The sequence below is a fragment of the Eschrichtius robustus genome, chromosome 6 (genome assembly GCF_028021215.1).
Source record: "Eschrichtius robustus isolate mEscRob2 chromosome 6, mEscRob2.pri, whole genome shotgun sequence".
Classification (NCBI taxonomy): Eukaryota; Metazoa; Chordata; class Mammalia; order Artiodactyla; family Eschrichtiidae; genus Eschrichtius; species Eschrichtius robustus.
In genome coordinates, this window is record NC_090829.1 from 3816269 (window position 1) to 3830607 (window position 14339).

At 46.1% G+C, this 14339-nt stretch overlaps 1 protein-coding gene across 2 annotated transcripts in view; it reads right to left on the reverse strand.

Annotated features, from left to right (window-relative positions):
- Positions 1-268: 268 nt before the first annotated feature.
- UBE2E1 (ubiquitin conjugating enzyme E2 E1) overlaps positions 269-14339 on the reverse strand; it is a 75589-nt gene continuing 61518 nt past the window's right edge. For both annotated transcript variants that reach the window (XM_068545851.1, XM_068545850.1), the window contains 3 exons: positions 3761-3893; positions 2061-2208; positions 269-1067 (listed from right to left, as the gene is read on the reverse strand). In XM_068545851.1, coding sequence (XP_068401952.1) covers positions 970-1067; positions 2061-2208; positions 3761-3893 — 379 coding nt within the window. In that variant the 3' untranslated portion in view covers positions 269-969. The remainder of the gene's footprint in view (positions 1068-2060; positions 2209-3760; positions 3894-14339) is intronic.

A 14339-nucleotide genomic window follows, 5' to 3' on the forward strand; every position in this document is an offset into this window, starting at 1 on the left:
AAAATGCTTTGACGAAGATACAGCAGAACTCTGCCTTTGGAAGATCATGAGTTAGATTACCTAACCTTCTCTAAGGCACCTAGCCTGCAAGGCTGTTGGATAAATCCAGAGTAACGTACTACCAATCCTAACACAGGTGCTGGGTAGACAACACCAGCGCGTTCAGTCTGCGTTACCTCTAGGCTGTTTGAGTAGCAAAGATCTATCAAGAAGAAAGAAACTACAAAAAAGGCGAAAGGCAGTAAATGAATACAGCAGCGTTAGGTGGTGGTTTTAATATTGTTTATTAGCACAGTAACAAATGCAGACTTAGGTAGTCCACAACATAGAACCAATCCACACTGAGCAACTCCTATTCCACACCTTACAGTTAACAGCTTAAGGTATTTTACTACAGGTTTTCACAAGTCCTGATTCAAACCTCTATCTTTTCACAATAAAGTAGACTGGCATATAAAATAAAATACATAACTACTCATATTTCCTAGATGGTGTCTTATAGCCACGTGCCTGTCCATTTTATATATATGAGATGACAGTCTCTAGAAGCTGTTCAATGTCACTGTTCCCCTCCAAGAAGGGAAAACAAATTCCAATTTTTTAAAACAAAAAACCGTGTAGTCTTGGAAGGACTTTACATAAATGGCCATGTGTGTAACCTGTACAAATTCAGCTGTTTCAGATTTACAGACTACAAGCAACGGAACCCAAACGTCTATTCTTCTCTGTACTGCATTTCAGCTCATACTGCAGAGCTAATGACAGTTTTACAAGTTGCTATTACCAATTCTGTCTACTGTAGCAAGATACCTTAAGTTACAACAAAATCTTAGGAAGTAAGACTGAATAATATCTGTTATAGAAATACCCTACTCTTCACCAACGCCCACCCTCCCCCACCCCTTCAAAATCATAAGCAGCTCTCTCTGTGACAGACAAAGAATGTATAGAGAATTGTGACAACCCAATTTATGTAGCGTATCTCTTGGTCCACTGTCTGGCCATTCTGTCATGTTCTGCTCTGTTGGTCATATACTGAGTGGCAATACTTCCCACCAAGGGGTCGGCTGGAAGAAAAGAATGTACGTTACTTCGAAGAAGGGAAAAGAACGTTTTTAAGTTTCAGCAGATAAGCTAGTGACAGCTTGCGAGGAAAATGGACAGAGTAGCTGTGATCAAACCACTCCACCATTTGGGATACTTTTCCTCCCGCACTTTAAAAAACAGCATGGATGCAGGGGGGTCCTGATCCAGACAGAACAGTCTGTCTGGCCCCGCCTCCTTAGTTCATTCCATCTCTTCCCCCAACAACCACCCCCCACCGGAAGGGTCTTGCTCCCGCGTTGTCAGGGTACGGAACGCGCGAGGCCCTAGACTGCCGTGAACACCCAGCTGTGTTCACAGGACCTTCTGCTACTGCAAGCGAACGCTGTTTACCTCTCTACACTGTTGACCCGCGAGACCCGAAGTTGCCAGGTCAAAACCTGTACTTCCGATTAAGTACAGCGTGTCTCTGAAACCTCAATAAAACCTTTAGTCATTGAATTTCTGGTTTCTTTATCTAGAAAAGAAGTTTTTAATTAAGAGGAAATTAAGGCCCAGACGAGACCACAGTCTGGTATCACTAAGCGTGCAGCTGGGAAACAACGCCACGTCAGTAAGCAGTTGTGGGCAGGTGCTGAGCAGACCCGCAGGCAGAGGGCGGGTGACTCAACATTCACAAGTGTGCGTGCTGTTTCTGTATGGGGAACACGCAAAAGGGGAAAAACAGGGAAGAGAAGGAAGATGTAGACACCTAAGGCAATCTTTTTCAAGTCCTCCGTTTATGACACCTTGTTGCTAGAACACGTCAAGTAATGCTGAAGTTGCTGCATTTTTCACCTAGTTGATTGAACTCTCGACGAGAACTTTCTTTGACAAGCAATGAGTTTTTGTCCCTTGGAAGCCCGTACAAAAATAAAATCTGAACTTTATCTTCAGAAAATCTCAGTTTAAGTGGAAAATAACCACCTTCCAGGTGAGGAGGAATAAAACAAGGTAAAGAGAGTTATTAACCTTACCAGGATTACAGTCTGTAAGAAGTGAGCAGATAGAAAGAAGGACTTTAGAAATGGTTAGTGCTGGACTCCAGTTATCTTTCAATATGTCCAAGCAAATAACTCCTTGACTGTTAATATTACAGTGATAGATTCTTGTCCGAAATGTAACCTAAAAAACAAGACAGTGTTAAACGAAATCTGAACAGCAAACAATGAAACTTTTTTACTACATTGCCTTTTCAATAAAATGGTCCTAATTAAAACTTTTAAAGAAACAGACATTTGGTTTTCTTAAAAAGTGAACTGTTTTTAAAACAGTTTAACTAAGGCTGATAAGAGATAGGGTAAGAGACTATTTCACGAAATTGAGATTAGAAAGTGCTCACTGATACAATCTCAGGGATTTTCAATTTCATTGAAAGAGTAATACGCATCAACAAAGAGCAAGGTAACCTCGATATTTTTTTTTTTTAAATTGAAGTATAGTTGATTTACAATGTTGTGCTAATCTCTGCACAGCAAAGTGCCTCAGTTATACATGTATACGTTCTTTTCTTAATAGTCTTTTCCATTATGGTTTATCCCAGGAGATCGGATATAGTTCCCTGTATCGTTCTTGAATTCATCTTTTTTTAGCAGTTTTAATGTATTAAGTATTTTCCAAACGTTTCCAAGTTTGAACAGCTAGTTGTTTGCTGACCTCTTGTGTTAGCTGGCAGTACTACTACATGACCTCAAAGCAAGCCTTCAGAATCTCATTCAAACAACACAGTGGGTACATAAAGACAAAGTGCTTAGCAAACAATGATCACACACCTAAAAGGCTGAAAAATATATTTGAAGATGAGGTTTGTTTCTGCTTTTTCTGACCTTTATATCAGATCTTGCAGATAGTCGTGCCTACCTAAATCACAGAATTCACTTTAAACAGAATCTCCACAGGTGAGGAGCCAGAAGTGGGTAAGGACCACCAGCAGCAGACGAGTCAACACCAGCCCCACGAACCTGGGTTATGTTGTCTGGTCTCCTACTTTTTATTTGTGAAATACACTGAATCACTCCAAAGTGAAAAAAAACCTACAACTTTACCACTTTTTTTTTTTTTTTTTTTTTTTTAAAGTGACAGACTTGCGGTCACCTCTTGGGCTGCAGTTGTATGTACCTTTTCCCCTAGCAGTCCACCCCATCCCCAAGAAGAGGTTTTCCTTCCGACTGGGCGAATGGGAATCACAGCTGAGTGTTACAGGAGACGGTGACTGAGCAACCCCTGCCCATCCTAGACGAGAAAGCCCAAGCTTGGGGTCAGGATCTGAACAAGACCAAAAGATGACAAGGAGCGGAATCCAAGGCTTGGTTTGGTAGGAGATTCTGTAATTGTTTTAGTGCGTGGCGATTCTGACACCATTTTTATCTGCTCAGAAACTTTTTCTGTTGAGTGGGAAATAGGGGATTATTTATAGGCTGCTGACTATGTTCCCATAAATATTAGCAGGGTTTTAAGCCCCATCAAAACAAAGCACTTACTCTTAGAAATGGTCTTTGCCAAAAGAGGCAAAGTCAACCCAAAGAAGTGTTTTGTGTATGTTCAAGTGTACTTAGAGATTTGTCAAGATATAAGAGAAATCTATTTTTTGCGATTAAAATCTCAATTTTAAAAGCCTGAAGAATAATCTTCCACGGGAGTATGTAAACTTTAGCGTAAATCAGGGGGACTTTCTTACCTTTGGAGGCTTGAAGGGATATTCCGGTGTGAAAGTGATGTCAAGGAAGAATACGCCACCCTCATACACGGACCCTGGAGGCCCGAGGATGGTTGATCTCCATTCATAGATGTTATCGCCTTTGGGACCAGCACTGTGAAATAATACACCAGACGGTGAGTAGAGGGCGGGGCATCCCCATTTTTACAGTGTGTCCCCACGAGGGGGAAAGGTCGCCTCTCCTTCCTTTTTGTTTAGTGTGTGGATTCTCTCCACAAAACGCAGGTATCTTGCAGACAGGCCTCTGATGCAGGCCTCCGACAAGCCTTAGGTCAAGTACACGGTAAAAAAGGACGCTGAAACCAGTCTACGCCTGCTTAGCTATGAAGAAGCAAGAAACTCCTCACTTCTCAAACCCTCTCCTTGACACATCATAAGAAAATGTAAACAATACTTTACAAAAAGAGAAACACCTCTCAGCACACCAGAGCTCATTAAATTAGTGACAAAGTTTTGCTCACGGCTACATCATCTTCGAGGACCATCTTAAGCAGCAAAGCTTCATTTCTGACCCTGTGACTGGGGCTCTCCCTCCTTGTTCTTGTTTCTCCATAATCTTACCCTGAAAGGAGTCCAACGGATTGCAGTTCTCTTTACAGCAGAAACCATGCTGGGTGGGGGAGGCGGAGGAGGACGAAGTACGCGGTTACCAGTCATTCAGTTTTCACTGCTGCACACATCGGATTCCGCAATCAGGTCCTCTCTCTACACGTTAAGCCACCCGCACCTGTGAGGTCGCCGCTCCTCACGCGGAGTGACCCCGTAGCGCCCTGCTCCGCGGCGCTGTGTCGGCTCACAGCGTGCTCTGCACTCGAGCACATGAACAAACAAAAACACAAGCAAGACCTCCGAGGGCTAGCTAACACATCTGCCCACACAAGTAAGCGTAAGGCTCCGCTACCGAGAGAGCAGACCGCAAGTCTGGGCGACGGTCTCGGTGCCGATGCAGACAGACCTGCCCGCGGCGCGGGGTAACGGGTGACGGGTAAGGGCGCGGACGGCTCCGCTGCCACGGCTTCACTTGAGACGCTCAAGCCTAACTATCAACAGCCGCTTCGAGGACAGCAGTGTGTGCTGGCCGAACCACAAAAGGTCTTCGCTTGGACAGGCTTGTAGATCCCAGTGGATACACAGAATAACTTCTACAGAGCAGGCAAAGCTCTTTTCAACAAACGTATGGTGTGAACTGGATTCACTCCCCCCCGACACTCACGGGCGGCCCACGCCCGACGCAGATGCTAAATGCCAAGGTTCCCTAACGCACAAGACAAGAACTGCTTGTCTTCAACATGCCCGCTACCAACTGGTTAGAGGTGGGGGGTTCAAGTCCTTCTAAGAGGAAGAGGAGATGAAGAGGAAGGGAGAGGGAAAAAAAAAAAAAAAAAAAAAAGGAAAAGAGAAAACCTACCTATGGCCCTATACTTTCCCCAAACCCACCAGAGATTTTTCTCTTTCAACCTGAAATTTGGAGAGGGAGAAACGACAGCAACACAGGTGAGGTCATGAGCTTGTAAAAGAGAACCAGAAGGAAACAAGCTGGGGGGAAACACGGTGTGGCAGAAAAGGAGGGAGAAGACGCGGACAAAGGATAGGGGCCAACGGGGAGGGTGAGGGCCCAAACTGTTCAAGAGGTAGAAAGCGTTCAGACGCTCACGGAGCACTTACTGGCTGTGTGACCTCGAGCGACTTACTCAGCTTACAGCACCCACCTCACGGCAATGTTCTGAGAACTAAAATACTGACACTGTGGGGTGGGGGTGGGGGGGTGGGGGGAGGGCATGACTATCTCTGCAGAGCGACAGGCCCACAGTCATCTCCCGTTAAATGGCAGCCGTCACCCCCGTTTCCAATTATCTGATTATTCCCACTGGCTCAAATACTGTGGTCCCTGAATATCTCCTTGTGATGGGTATTCCCAACAACTATTAAAAACCTGTTTTACGCTGGACAGATATGGGAAGAGAGCTCGTTTAATTAACACTGTCTCTAATATTAAGTCACACGTATATATGCAGACACCAATCTTCGAGTTTAAAAAAAAAAAAAAAAAAAAGACGACTTCCGATTCTGCATGGCATCTGATTACAGTTCTCACAAGGTGTGAGGTAGGGAGTGCTCTTAACCCGCCCTCTCCCTCTAAAAACATGCAGTAACCCCTCCAAGTGAAAGGATACAACTCTGGTTGCTGCTGCTTCACAGCCTGAGATTAGAACTGGTCCTTGGGCATCTGAAGTTTGCTGACCCGCTTATATGTTTGCATCCAGTACATGTACTTGAACAGAAAGTGTACAAACCATGGCTGATGCAGCTATGAAACCTGATTACCAGACTGGAGTTAACTGACAAGTGGACTAAGCAGATGAAGATGACACTGACACAGGGGCTGCGGATAAAAAGACAAACTATTCTCTCTTATCCAACTGGGTAAGGACTCACGGTATCTAAGACTTAAAGGCAAGAGGCTATCATGTACTGTAAACCCCTCTTCCTACAGATGAGGAGCCAAGGCCAAGGGCAGAAGCTGGGCCATCCAAACACCAGCGCATCGGCAGCCGTACTCTTTAAACTCAGTCAGCCTGGTGATGCTAAGAGACCCAGAAAAAAATAACAGTAAAGTCAGTCCAACCCCGGCGGGGACATGTTCGCATAGGCCCAGTTCTGCTGGCCCCTTAGCACAGAAAATAGATAAAAGAAGAACAAAGGTCTAACAGCATGCCACTACAAGCAGATTTTATGACTGTACAGAAACTTCATCATCAAAATAATCTATGGAACTTTAAAAATTACAGATTCCTGACCTTTAAGCCCAGGCCTCCTGAGCTTAGACCCGAGAATCTACATATTTAAAAAGCTCACTTGAAAGAAGTAAAGAAGATTTTCTTAAAAAAAAAAAAAAAAAAAAAAAAAGCTCCTCTGGGGACCTTTGAGCAGGTGGTCTGCATTTGGGACCCCCTTGTACAGGCTACTGGGAGTAGGACAACCAGTTGAGAACGCAAGCTTTAACATTCCACGCTTGTCACCTGTGATACAGCTAGAAATCCAGATCAAGGTCGCTACTTGTTTATAATCAGCTTTCAGTTCGGTGTGAACCTTCCTGAAAGTTCAGAAACAAGTTTGGAGAAAGAAGAGTTCAAGAATCAAGTACACAACATAAGCTTCAAAAAAGTGGAGAATGAAGGTGGGTCACAGTAAGAAAAATAATGAGTGAAATAATATCAAATGTAGTTGAAATGCTAAAGGTTTGGAAAAGACTCAACAGCACAGATCCCTAACCTGTGGGTCCTCAACCAGGAGGCTTGGGAGTTACTGTGAGGGGTCTGAGAACCCACTGGAAAGACCAAGCAACGCTGCCTGAATAAAAACTTCAGCTATTCATTCTAAGGCTGTTATTGGATGAATTCACGTAGCTTTTTGTCTTATGCATTTTCTTAATCACAGAATAAAACAAAAATTATGATGCGGGGCCTGAAAAACTTTTGCTTTTTTTTCTTCCTTCCAATTCTCACTGGAAAAGTTAGGCTCGACTTGTCCAGAAGGTGGGTAGACAGACCCATGGCAAGGGGTGGGGGGCACGGGAGGGGGTGAGGGCAGAAGTCTCCGGCTCTCAGAAGGCCACTGTCAAGGAGAATCTACGTGAGGCTGTTCCGGGGGAAGTGTGTCCAAGCACCCCACTCCTTTCTCCATAAAGTGACCAACTGGGCTCCCTCAGGTCAGCATACGCCTCCACCTGCCTTCCGTCCCCCTCCCCGTAACAGAAAATACTTCTGGTTTCACAATAAGAAACGTAACTCCAATTTTAAATACCGGTTGAAGTATTCTAATCAGTCTAAGTGATTAGAAGGGATGGAAACTTCTGAATTGGGAGATGGGGGGACTGAATTTAAGGCATTAAGGAAAGATGGGAACAACAACAAAAAATACACATCCCTGTTTGGAGACAGTGAAACCCAACTGTGATTAGAATCTCCTCAGGCAGCTGAGACTGAGAAGGGAAAACGAGCCCATGCCTTCGCCTTCCAGATTCTGTTAAACCGGGACGTAACGTTTATCTGCAACACAAACACTTTTCAAAAGAATTCCCCGGCGGTCCAGTGGTTAGGACCCCGCGCTTTCACTGCCGAGGAGGGTTGGGGTTCAATCCCTGGTCGCGGAACGGCCAAGAAAAAAAAAAGTGTAACACACAGAACTCTTATACAAGGCAAAAAGAAAGCACTGTGCCCTTAATTCTGTTTTTTCCCTTCTGGTCAAAATAAACACAGCTGCAGTAAACATTTTAAGAAAAATGATAGTAACTTCTACTCTTGACACAGTATTTTCTTATTTCTGTAGTGGTTTCTGACACCCTATGGACCCACCAACAGTGGGAGCGGGGGTCGTATGAAGCCCGCCGGCTGGCAGGCACTCACCGTGCTCCAGGCCTCTCGCCTCCCAGGGCCTCCCCGCATGAGCGCTGGGAAGGGCCGCTACACGCTGCAGCTCTCCTGTCTCCCACATACTCTCTGGGGAGCTACACGAAGCACAGAGCTGCCGACGGGTGTAACTAACGCTTAGCACATATGGTCCTAAATAGAATCTGAACAGTATAAAAAGTAATTAATACAAGTCATTTAAGGTATCATCCAAAGAAAATTAATAAAACCAACTCTTAAAAACTCTCATTAGAGCAGTCTAACTACTGGCATCTAACGTGCCCTCTGGACTAACTTCTCCAAGAAAACCGCATAAGCCAACGTTTAAAAGCTTCATTTTGTCTTGTCTTAAAATCATGCTTTTCTCGGTCCTCCCCCATTCCCATCCTCAATATTAGTTTATTAAAAGACTTTCCTTCCATGTCAACAGTTAGAAACCAAAGTCGCACTTCAGTTTCCAAAAGGTATCACCGATCTCTTATAAAGAATATCCCGGAAGCAAGGCAAAAATTATAATCGATTTTACGAAATGGCATTTCTACCTGATCAATTTTTAAATTGTCATTGGGAGCGATGACCCTTGCTTACAAACACGGAAAACCCTGACTCAGACGTTCTTTTAGGCGTAATCCTGAAAGACGACTCAGTTATCTAGTCTCACACCCCAGAAAAAAAAGTGAGGGAGGGATGAGAGGTCAGGAGACAGAAAGATAAGAAACGCGCCGCAGGCGAGCGTCTGGACGGCAGCAGCAGGCCGTGAACGCGTGTGAACGCGTGCCGGCGTACCCCGAGAAAGGGGAGAGGCTCAGAATCAGCTGGTTAGCAGCTCGGTTCTTCCCACCTAAAAATCCCAAGTAATCCCTGCTATTATCCCGCAGTACAATGAGCGACGTTTCATAAGAATAAAGAACTGGCGCTTGGAGTAAACGATCGTCCCCAGGAAACGGGATGCGGCAGAGGCTGCGGACTGGCTAGTCCATGCGTCTTTCCTCCTCTTCCTTGTAGGAGCGACATGATAAGGCAAAACTAGTTGCTTATGTAAAGTGCATCACTCACGTCACAAAATCCCCCACATGCCCCCATTTCGGCAGCAGCCTTAGAGCAGTGGTTCTCCACTGGGGGTGAGGCTGCCTCCGGGGCAGGTCTGGATGTCACAACTAGGACGGGGCGCGGGGGGCGCTACTGGCGCCTTGTGGGTAGACGCTAGATGCCGCTCAACATCCTACGATGCCCCGGAGAGCCCCCGCAATACAGGATTCTCTCGGCCAAAATGTCAACAGCGCCAAGGCTGAGAATCCCGCCTTAGGGAAGACGTGCCCTCAATCAGACAGGAGAGAAGAGCTCCAGCTTGAATCCCTACTGTCAGACTCCAGTGCCCACCCTCTGGTCTCTGTCCCACTGCTCAGCGCCTGGTACAGAAAAAACATTCAACATACACGGCTGTCATCACTGTAAGTTAGATTTGCGGGACTTCCCTGGTGGTTAGGATTCGGCGTTTTCACTGCCGTGGCCCGGGTTCCATCCCTGGTCGGGGGAACTGAGATCCCGAAAGGCAAAGAAAGGCAGGCGCTGCTCGGCCAAAACCCAACCAAACCAAACCAAAAGAAGTTAGATTTGCACGTGTTCTAGTGTTCTATAGACCCTTGCTACTCAAAATGTGGTCCCTGAACAAAGCAACACCAGCATCCCCTGGGTGTTTGTTAGAAATGCAGACTCTCAGACTCCGCCCCAGACCTAAGGCATCAGAATTTGCATTTTAACAAAGTCTCCAGATGCTGCCTAAGCGCAATAAAGCTTGAGAAGCCAGCTATGGAGAAACTAAGTGGCAATGAATACCAACTCTACTTTCCCAATCTTCTAGACTTAGGTGACCATTTATTTGTATTATCTAGCTCTCTCCTTCTCTGTAATTCTCTGCAGTAAGAAACAAGTATTAACCCTGGTGATGCCTTGCTCTGTTAAGACTGTAAAATCAATACCATACACAGAACTTAGAAAATGCTTATAGGAAGAGATCCACAATCAAATCTACGCTCCCTACAACAAAGCACACTACTCAAAATCCATTCTTAATTTACTCTCCTTTTCCTAAGAAATTCAAGAAGAATATGGTAAAATAGCATGAATCTATTTTGTCAGTTTACCAGAGGGACTCCTCATCTCCCACAACTACCTCCCAACAGACAGACGCTCTAGGGAATGAAAGCCGCCTTCTCCGTGAGGTCTGCTTAACACGCCCAGAGGAGTTTTATAAACACAAAACCAAAAGCTGTGTTGTCCTGGGCATCCCCTCGTAAAACAGTAACCGCGTAACCTAGAAGTGAGTGGCAGAAGGAACGTGAAAGATCAGCAAATCTCGCTAGTGACCAGCAGGCTGGTGACGCGGCCTGGTCAGGGCTATGAAACGCTGGGGCGCTGCTGGGCCGCTGCCCTGGGCATCCTTCCTGGCAGCCCTGAGAGGCCTCCTCACACAAGCACGAGGCAGGGCTGCTTTGCACACACCGTTCTGGCTACTGCCCCTCATAAAGAACTTTCAGGCCAAGGGCCAACCAACCTCAAGCACTCCCCAGAAAAGCTGGTGCCCACGTAAGAACTCACATCAGTGGTATCCTGCGTGTCTAGGCGGTTACTCCGGAACAGAGTGGGTCCAAATAGGGGGTACATTTTCCTACATATGGGAGGGAAACGAACTCAAACTCAGGATCGAGAACAACACGACCCATGTCCACCAGGAAGCCTTCCCACAAAGCCCCCCAAAGTCGTGTTCTCAGAAGAGAACCAGATTTGTCTGTGGATTATTTACACAGACTGCTACAGCTATGTGGGTGCACAATCTCTCTTACATCAGATTGTCAGTCTCTAGAGAGTAGTAATTTCCCACACATACTACAGGTTTGTAGGCCTGATAGTGATTAACAGTGTTTAATTAGCTGGTCAAAATATGCACCACTGTTTAGGATTATATGACAACGTTTCCAAATTAGGTGAAATAACAAAGCACCACGAAAGCTCAATCCTGCCCAGCTAGCCATTCAATTATAGCTTTATCTTACACAACTGCTTTAGAAAAAAGCAACAAGTCCTTCTGGAAATTCACATTCCAATACTGAAAAAAAGATCAGATGCACATAAAGACACAATTTTTAAAAGAAAGCTAGTTAAAACTAGTTTCAAGATAATTTGAAAGAGCCTCCCTTAGGGATAGTGAAAGAATTGCAGACCTAAAAAACCACGGCCCTCAGGGGTTCCTTACTGCCAACGAGGGACGCCTGAGTAATGAGAGTTTTTAGTTAACCGAGGCAAGAATCGTGCTTTAACTTCTGAACTATAGGGTATAGAGTGCGGGGTAGGTAGCGAGCAAGTGAAATGACAAACTAGCGCAAACCAAGTCAAGGGACTAAAACATCAGACTGGGGAGGGGGGAGAACGACACACAGGAAAGACTGCAGAGAATTAAAAGATCAGCACGCCCCGTGTCTCCAAAGCCATGTTCCTACACAATGTTAAACAGGCGGCTATTCAGGATTAAGGTGGATCGGCCAATAGCTCTTTTCTGCAGGAGCCACACAAGCCTGACTTAGAACCATTCTAATTTGTTTTTTTCCCCAGAGAAGTCAGAGAAATGGTCAGAGCAGGTCAAGTTCTAAGGCTGTTACTCCTGTATCGCCACTGGAAGAAGCCTGAGAGTCCCGTGGCTGAGTCCTGAGTTTTCAGGTGCAGTGCTTACATCAGCATATATTGATGTAAAACTGCGAAGTGAGCACCGCTGACCCTTGAACAACACGAGCTTTAACTGTGAGGGTCCACTTATGTGTGTATTTTTTTCAGTCAATGTATTAAAAAAATCTGGGGGGATTTGCGACAATTTGAAAAAACTCGCAGCCGAACTGCACGGCCTAGAAATGTCGAAAAAAATTAAGGAAAAATTAGGTATGTCACGAAGGCATAAAATAAATGTAGATACGCATACAACATACAAAATATGTGTTGATCGATGTTGATGTTACTGGTAAGGCTTCCGGTCACCAGCAGGCTATTAGTAGTTGAGTTTCAGGGGGAGTCAAACGTTATACTCGGGCCCCCCAACCACTGCGTTGTTCAGGGGGCAACTGGAAACAGAAATCGGTTATTAGCCTGGCTCTTACAGTCATCAGTCCACAGGGTCTACTAAGCACAATCAGCTCACCTGCGGGGGTGGCAACTGTATCGTGGGTAAATGAGAGGCAGCTGGGGAAAGAGCGCTTCTCGTTGAGACTTTTGGGGGGATAGGCACACTTGTTAACAGCTGTACCCTCCACACTTCAGTGCCGACCCTCAAAAGCAATAGTGCCACAAGGCAAAGCTATCTAAAGGACACCAAAATGCTCAACAGAGAACTTAACCAGGTCCTACTCGAGTCCAAGAAAAGATCCTAGAACACATCAAGGTCTCCCATCCACTCACACTCACCTTCTGTGCAGGCTGCACTCTGCGGTGCTGGCCACCCCCGACTGCAGGTGGGCAAGCAGGGGACGGCCGCGCAGTGGGAAACGTGGGCAGTGACGGAAGTGCACGTGCTCACGAGACAAGGCGCACCATCCACCACAGACACACTTGCCTGAATATCCTGCTGCAGGGGACTTTTTGGGTCGCTTATTACGTGGTGCGAATTCTATAATTATTTTATTGTCTGATGAAGCTTTCATTTAATAATAACTTTAAATTTTTACTGTCCTTGAAAGTGTTCCACTTCGGACGTTACGTGGCTAATCAACGTATGAGGGGGTCCCAGACCACACTCCTGCACTGGCCATCAGTCTGCGGCAGCCTCCCCCGCGGTCTCCTACTTCCAGCAATCCTGCCGCTGGGTCTTCACCCTCAACCTGCACCCTCTTTCCGGGACTTTGAGTAAAACACCCCAAGCGGGTGCTCCCCATCCTAGGTCCAGCCCCTGCCTCTTCCCTCAGCACGGAACCCAGGTGGGTTTGGAGGATAAAAACGCCTTCAGCTCAAGCTGGCGTTGACATCATCAGGCAAAAGACCAGATCGGCAGTTTCCCCCGAGACCCCTTCAACAGGCCCACAGGGCACGACTACTTTCCTAATTCTAACACACGATTGGCCTCTTCTTCCTCTCCATCTCTCCCGTTTGCACCCTGAAGTTTTCCTGAGACTACACGAGGGGTGATATGGGGACAGTCTGAATGCAGAAGCAGGTAAGAGTAATCCAGCTGTTTTCTCAAGTCAGACATTAAAGCAATTTGCAAATATGTAAAACAGTGTCACTCTTCTAGGTTTTTTTAGATTTGGAAAATAGAGTTACATGTGAACCTGTCTTTTATGATTTTTAAATGGACTATTAATATTTTTAATGTTTCAGCTATAATTTTGAATGCAGTAAAAATCCATAATTATTAACCACATAAACAAGAGCTTTGTTGTTGTTCGTAATAATTTTTAAGAATGTAATGGGGTCCTGAAACTTTTTAAAAAGTCTGAGAACTGCTGGGTAGATTATTTTAAGATAACATTAGCACAATTGGCTAACCACTAAAATAAGTGTTTGACTCTTACTCCCATCAGATATTTAAAAAACAAAACAACACAAAACAGAAAACACCCTAAGAGCTTTAAACAGGAACTAGAAAGCAACGTTGAGCGAGGCGTCTGCTATGTGGGGCTGGGGACCTCTCAACCTGACGCCCCGCACAGAGGCCGCCAGCGTCTCACGCACGGCCTCCTGCCTCGCCGTTCCGGCTCCGGTCCACTCGCAGCTGCCCGTCTGCGTCTCGGTGCCTAGAAGCTGCTCGGTCGGGGCCAGCAGGCAGGAAGTGCAGCTAAGTAACAACCCGTGGCGCTTGTACAACACAATCCACCCATCCTCTGACACACACTGCTCCCGGCGGCGGAGTCCAATTCCCCTCCCTCTGAATAGGGCCGGTCAGAGTGACAGCAAAGGGGCACAGCGAGACTCCCCAAGCTGGGTCCTTCCTTTTGGTGCTGAGACCCCCCTCCGCCGCAGCTGTCTGACACTCTCTCTGTGCACCTAGGAAACCCTAAACTAGCGGGCACCTGAACACTGGGGCCGCTGTGGACAAACCGCAGCAAGCGCGGGAGGCCTGGGAAGGCTCGGTGTCCCAGCCCTCAGGCCCA